Source organism: Sinocyclocheilus anshuiensis, unplaced genomic scaffold, assembly GCF_001515605.1.
Source record: "Sinocyclocheilus anshuiensis isolate Anshui unplaced genomic scaffold, SAMN03320099.WGS_v1.1 scaffold1079, whole genome shotgun sequence".
NCBI classification, from domain to species: Eukaryota; Metazoa; Chordata; class Actinopteri; order Cypriniformes; family Cyprinidae; genus Sinocyclocheilus; species Sinocyclocheilus anshuiensis.
Window position 1 is genome coordinate 2,764,220 of NW_015548207.1, and position 7,205 is coordinate 2,771,424.

A 7,205-nucleotide genomic window follows, 5' to 3' on the forward strand; every position below is an offset into this window, starting at 1 on the left:
AGCCGAGGGAAGACACTCGAGTTGGACCGGCAACAGCTAACACTTGTAGGCCATCTCTCTTTCTTTGAAGAAAGTGGATAACCAAACAGTTGATGGTAGCCATTGACTTCCATAGTATTTTTTTCATACTATTGAAGTCAATGGCTACCGTCAACTGTTTCACAACATTCATCAAAATATCTTTAATGGTCAACAGAAACTCATACAGGTTTGGAACAACCTAAGGGTGAGTAAATGACAATTTTGGGTGAACGATCCCTTTAAATACAGATAAATCATCCAATTATGGGGGGGAAAAAACACAGAATCAAGGTAAAATATTGTATGTCTATCACTCATTTTATTGTATTTTTTCTCCACAATTTTCAATGCAAATAACAAAAGAACACGGTCACCTAATGTAGCCTCAAAATGCAAAAATAATTGCGCAAAAAAAAAATCCATCTTATAAATAACAAACAGAAATAATGATAACGAATTAATCCTTTTTAAGAGTCAAAAAAAACAAATTATCTAAGAATGTTAATGAGAATAGTATAAGATGGCAATTCAATTTTCGAAACAATGCAGAAACGCAGCTACATGGAACCATAAACTTGGATGAAAAACTTTCTTTTCCTCCTCGTACACACAGTGCACTAATTTACCAGTGACATACATATATTTTACTACGTTCATGCAAATTGTTTAAGCTATTGTTATTGTTAACAGTATCGGAAGGATTTAATGAAACTTTAAGGCTTGTGTTAGCGTGCGGAAAGCATATTGCCCGAAAACAGTCAGGATTCTGCGAATATTGCGTGAAGAGTTCAAAGTATCCGTTTCATTACAGTGTAAAGGCAATACCCTGAGTAACAACGAAAGTTTCAGAAGGGGACACAACAGGGGACAAATGTGGACAGACTCGGTGGTCAGCGCCAAAAAACAAATTGTTAATCGCAACTAACAAAGATAAAGAAGTTATCTTTGCATCATCCAGTCAGTTACAGTAGTAGTGTCTCTGCTACAAGTCCTCCTCATCTCGGCTGGGGACAAGCCGAGGACGACGAATCCTTGCGTTCACAAGCTAGGATTGGTGGCACCCACTCCTTGGCACTCGATAATGTAGGTATCGTTGTTGCCATGCTCATCCTCTGCTTTGCGTATAACAAATTTAGCCTGCAAAAGAAAGAAAATGAGTTAAAGTCCCCCTAGTTTTTAAACAAACGTAGTTTTTAGTGCCTATAAAGTGTGTCTAGGTCTGAACTTACGTTTGTGAGCTGCTCGGCCACGTGGATTGCCGTTTGTGTGTGGAGAGTGATCGGGCCTGTTCGCATTCTGGATGTGCCGTTTGCCAAGGCCATGAAAATAATAAGCTGTAAAAAGCAATGTATAATTACTTTCCAGACAAGCACGTTTTTTTTTTTATGTTGCACTGAAACAAAAAAATGTAGTGCAAAGCAAAAAAAAAAAAAAAGCGTGTTGTGGTTAAGGAGATTTTTGTTTGATGTTATTCATGAAAAAAGAAAATGCTAATAATATGTAGAAAAGTAAAAAAAAAACAATGTGATTTAATAGCATTTTTTTCAAGGCTAGTTACAAAACAAACAAACAAAAAACAAGCAAAGTAAAAAAAAACCAAAAGAGTATTGTTGTGTTTTGAGAGCTAGTTACAAAAAACAAATATTAAACCAATGAATTAAAGAATTGTAAATTAGATAGAGACATTAAAAAACGTTTTTGTTAAGGAGTTTTTTCAATATTATACACATTAAAAGAAACATAAAATACATAAAGCAAAACAAAAACAAAGCATGTTGTGGTTAAAAGCTTTTTTCAAGGCTAGTTACAAGAAAAACAAATTATGTTGTGAAATAAAAACCAAAACAAAAAGCTTGTTGTGGTTTAAGAGCTAGCTACAAAAAACAAATGTAAAACCAATTTTTAACCCTTTGATGAGTACGATCACACCGGTGTGATTAGAATGTTCAGTGTGTCACGTGATCAACTGCTGAATTCAAATCTGCTTTCACGCATTGGCTTAAAGGGACTTTGTTATAGATCAACTAACATGGTCATTATAAAGGTGTTTAAACCCCCAAATACATTTACTTGCATATACTTAATCGGAATATCAGATATTTCATAATATAGTGAACATGTTTGTGCTTTTTTTTTAATAAAAAAGGAAAAATGAAACAAAAGCGATAAATCTGTGATACAGCGCTATTGTGGCTGCGGGGTGTCATGTGACAAGCATGATGCGTCACCATGGAAACAATAAGGCTATACATTCTAAATTAATGGTCGCCTAAAATAAACTCACGCTGGGGGCTCGGCTGGAATATTTTAAACTCACGTAAAAAAAGGAAATTATGTGGAGAATAATTTTTTTTTTTTTTTACTTCTTGTGGTTAAGGAGCTTTTTGTCCAACATTTTTCACACACAAATTTTTTTTTAACAAAGTAAAAAAAAAACATTTTGGTTAAGGATTTAACACTAGTTACGGGAAGAAAGTAAAACAAAATGTATAATTACTCTCCAGACAAACACGTATTGTGTGCCTGACCTGGTCTTGCAAGAACTCATCCACGCAACCATTATGCCTGATGTTTCTTAGCAACATTTCTGCAGCCTCGATGCCAACTTTGTCAGCATATACACCTGAAGACAAAACAGAAAGAACATAAGCACGGTCAAATTTTACATTCATATTAATTTTAAGAATGAATCATCATAGTAGGGGAACCTATTAGACATTGTCTTGTCCACATTAAAAGTCAAAGCACAAATGAACAGGCTTTTCATTGTGACGTATCGCCCTCTAGTGCCAAAACTATGACACTGAATTAATTCTTCAGGACTGGGCAACTAGACAAGCCTTACCTTTTTTGCCAAGAGATGATCCTGCAAATATGCAGCCAGTGGATGATTCTGCAATTATTCTACCAGGAGACACAAAATATACAGACGTTAATCAAAACGGTATCGCAAAATAACTGCGGCAGATGGTTTGAAATCGGATGTACTCACATGATCCCGTTACCATTGCCACAGGCCTTGTCCTTCTCTTGCAGAGACTGAATGTTGATGTACAGATCCTTAATTTCTTTCCTGATAGTGCGGACCGCTGCAGTGGACATGTCCTTCGCCAACTAAACATCAAGAACAATTCGACTGAAGTTTATGGAGAAGTAAAGAGCAGTTGCAAAATAAATGGAGTGTTTTATAAACAATAATGCCACTTTCTCCAAACAATGCTGATTAAAACCTAAAAAACAAAGCATGTTGTGCTTTACACTATGCTAGACTATGTTAATGCTAGATAGTGTTGAAAGAAATGTAAATGATCTCTCTAAGACTAAGTAAATAAAAATTTAAAATATTTTGGTTGATAGCTTTTTTGCCAAGGCTAGTTACGAAAAAACAAACGTAAATTATGTAGCAAAATAACAAAAACAATGCATGTTGTGATTTAAGAGCATTTAAGGCTACTTACAAAAACGTAAACTTATGTCAAATGCAACAAAATGTAAATTATGTAGAGAAGTAAAACACAAAAACAAAGCATGTTGTGGTTAAGGAGCTTTTTGTCCAACACTATTCACAAAAAGAAAAGAAAAACTTATGCACAAAAAAGAAACACTAGCACACAATTATGTAGTAAAGTAAAAAAAAAAAAAAATATATTCACCCATCAACATTTGTCCAAATAAGGTTTCAGTATCAACCATCAATTTATTTTGAAGAATGACAAAACTTAAAGTCTAAAGTGTAAAGTCTTTCTGAGTTTGAGGCTTTGTAACTTCCTGATTGTTTCTATTTGTGGTTTCTACTAAATTTTGCTTTCTGCCACTATGTTCCTGAAGGGCTATACTACCCAGCAAACTTCAGATCTAGCTCTGCTCCAATACACCTGCCTGTTATTTTCAATTACCACCTGTTAAATATTGACTGAAATATCAATGTTATATTGTTTCATATAGCATGGTCTGTCTGAATACTCGATTCTGATTGGCTGGCAGGTATGCATTAAAACTGTTTAAGTTTAATTACCACTCTATATTAATGTGTTGCTTTTATTGATGCAAAAACACACACACACACACACACACACATTTTGGTTAAGGAGCTTTACAAAAAAATTTAAAAATAAATAATAATAATAAAATAAATAAAATAATAATAAATAAAATACATTTAAAAAGAGAGTATAATATTAATACAAAGTAAAAAAACAAAACTTGTTGTGGTGAAGGAGGTTATTGTCGAATGCTATTCATGAAAAAATTCAAAAACCAAAAATGTAGTGAAGCAAAAAAAAAAAAAAATGTTGTTTGAGCTTTTTTGTTTTTCAAGGCTAGTTTCAAAAATAGAAAGGTAAATTATGTAGCGAAGAAAAATCAAAAAGTAAATGGGGTTTCCGAATTTTTCGCCCCATGCTACTTATGAGAAAGAAACAAATTACGTGTTGAAGAAATAAAAAATTAAGTATGTTGTTGTTTCAAGTCTATTTACTAAAGCGATTTAGTCTGCTTTTATTAAAAGCAGATTTAGATGTTGTGGGAGAATTCTTTTTTCCATGGTCAATTAGCATTAAAAAAATTGTGTAGTTAAGCTAATCAAACTGAAAAAAGTCAACAATCTTATACCTTAAAGGGCAGCACTCCAGCCACAAAGGCCCTGCCGTAGATCTTGGTGATGTTTCCTCTTTCCGTCATGTTGATGGGACTCAGTTCCTTCACAGGGTTCACCTTGAGCACCACCTCACCACCTCCCTTAGGATAGTATCCTCTGTTTTCGCCGAAAAAGATTTTGAAAACATTTTAGGTTTTACTTTTTAAGGACTACATTCAGATCTGCACCAAAGTTGCGCTTCAATACCTCATTTTTAAATCACAGTCAAACTGAACTCCGAATCTTTCCACTATCGGTTTGAAGACCTAAAAAAGATTTGAACGTCAGAATTAGAAGGATGTCCACAGCTGATGACTCAATCCGGCCCTGCCCAGTGCGCAAACATACGTCTACACATACCTTCACTGTGTAGTCGATCTGAGGTGCCATCTCAGCATTGGTTCCTCCCTTCAAGCACAGCTCTGACGGACCCTGAGCGAACAGGGCGCACGGCAATGAGATCTGCATCAGCAGTCCCACACTTCTACACCACGGACAACAAAAGTACACTTAGGGGCCAAAAACGCTTCAACACAGTGTCACAAATTGGCATAATTTTACAGTTTAGCAGAAATGAGGCAGCGTAAACGACTAAAAATGATACTCACCCAGCCGTCCGAGTATCTGCGACATGATTCCCACCCTTGATTTTCCCAGGAGTGAGTGTAATTTCCGAGGATCCCACTGTGGCTCCTTCCAGATTGCCATTGCACATGTCCCTAACCAGCTCGAGACCTGACAGATGCTGAGGCCTGGTGACGTTGAACGGGATAACAATTGATGCAGCTCAAAATACAGCTCATTTCGACCGAAAGAATCAGATTTGCTCCTTTTATTGACAGGGGAATTAGACTAGATTGAGTTTTAATAACTTTTTATAAAGGCTGCATCTGTATTCTTAAAAAAAAAAGCACTAATGTACGCAACAAAGAAAAATATGGGTTACTAAAGAGTTTCGATAAAAATCCAGACCATTTAAAGAGATAAAAGTGAAGGGATAACATGGAAAGTAGTCATGTGCTTCAGTGCCAACTAACAAAGGGGCGCATTAAAAATTCATGGTAAAAGTATTTAACAGCATTTCTGTGGGATAAACAACTGTTCAAAACAACTTTACTTAATATATAGTCGTATATCCATATGCTTGACTCCAAAAGTTAAGTGTAAATTGAGTAACTAGACTCCAACAACCAACTTTGCTTTGTTTCATAATTCACTGTAGAATAGGAAAGGGGGGGGGGCAAATGGAGAATGTTCCACATATATACAAAATTAACTATTTAAATGTACATAAAACCAGATAAATTAATACATAATGTGTTTGAATCAAAATGTCCATTACCTCAAACCCGGTGTGCTTCTACCGGCTCGGATTTTATTTATTTTGATTGACGCCCCTTGGATGCAACTCAGCGCGGCGGACAGCCTTAAAATCTGTCCTCCCTTTAAAGAGAAACATCCAAATTTTGTTTTTTAAAGAATTACCGACGACTACTAAATTCAATTCTGGCGATGCCATTCTAACATGTTCAACATTAAACCTTTAATCGGAGATATATATTAAAAAAAAGGCTCGAAATAGAACACTCACCCCTTCCATTACACTTCCGTCCATTTCGAACGTAGTTGCGGCCATTTTCGCGAAAAGCGAGAAATTGTTACGATGTATCGCAGTGTGGGAATAAAGAGCCCGAGCGCGACTTTCACACTGTACGAAAGTTAATATAAACCGGCGTATTGCCACAAACAATGCCGTGATAAACACGAACTTCTCAAAAAAAAAAAAACCTCTGGGACTAGGGAAACTGCTCTTCGGATCTGAAAGAAGAAATTAACTTAATACGCAGCTGGGCCGATTTAAAGAAATAAAGATGGATTTGACTCGCCCACAAATAAGAATTCAGCGAATTTCCTGGCAATGCGATCATTCACACTCTGGGCTGGCAACTACTCTTGCCAGTCACACTGCTATGGTGGACGGGCTCCGGGCATGCGCAGATGAGCGATGTCTGATTCGTTGGCGAATCGTTCTATTGAATCGGATCTTTTCAGTGAATTGTGTGAACCGATTAACTAAGCCGCTCGGTTCATTTAAATCGGATTGCGTGGTTTTCGACTGAACTAACTGACTCATTTTGGAACATGTCCGATTCGTAATGAACCGAGGACTGATAGATGAGCGGATAATAGCACTTTGTCATCAAAATGTTTCTGAAAAAACTATACTTATTTTTATTAGATTTTTTGATACATTTTAGAGGTGTATTAACATGTATGACCTTAATGTCTATCAGTCACTCCTCTCTTCCTTCTCCGCTAATGTCTCCACTGCTAAAAGGACATACGATCATAACAAAATTGACAATTCTTCTAACTCTCGCATGCTCTTTAAAACATTTTCCTCCCACCTTTGTCCTCCTCCTCCCCCTCCTTCATCAACTCTTAACAGCTGACAACTTTGCCACATTCTTCATTAATAAAATTACAAACCTCAGTGCACAATTTGCCACACCACAAACTGTCAAACACATCTTACCAGCAAACATAT

The 7,205-nt window shown here is 36.1% G+C and overlaps 1 protein-coding gene across 1 annotated transcript; it reads right to left on the reverse strand.

Annotated features, from left to right (window-relative positions):
• Window positions 1-332: 332 nt before the first annotated feature.
• Window positions 333-6,640, reverse strand: LOC107653637 (RNA 3'-terminal phosphate cyclase-like). The gene is made up of 11 exons (XM_016440409.1): window positions 6,249-6,640; window positions 6,000-6,100; window positions 5,266-5,409; window positions 5,018-5,141; window positions 4,865-4,923; window positions 4,633-4,774; window positions 3,014-3,135; window positions 2,867-2,925; window positions 2,550-2,644; window positions 1,251-1,355; window positions 333-1,158 (listed from the first exon to the last, which is right to left on the reverse strand). Exons 1-11 carry the CDS (start codon window positions 6,291-6,293, stop codon window positions 1,060-1,062), a joined length of 1,095 nt encoding a protein of 364 aa, XP_016295895.1. The 5' UTR covers window positions 6,294-6,640; the 3' UTR covers window positions 333-1,059.
• Between the last annotated feature and the right edge of the window lie 565 nt (window positions 6,641-7,205).

Excerpts from the sequence above, each read along its gene's own strand:
- LOC107653637 (XM_016440409.1), bottom strand. The coding sequence starts at position 6,293 with ATGGCCGCAACTACGTTCGAAATGGACGGAAGTGTAATGGAAGGG. Across the intron at positions 5,410-5,999 it reads AGAAGCACACCGGGTTTGAG|GCCTCAGCATCTGTCAGGTC; the intron begins GTAATGGACATT and ends CAACGTCACCAG. Across the intron at positions 1,356-2,549 it reads ATGAGTTCTTGCAAGACCAG|CTTATTATTTTCATGGCCTT; the intron begins GTCAGGCACACA and ends TGCTTTTTACAG.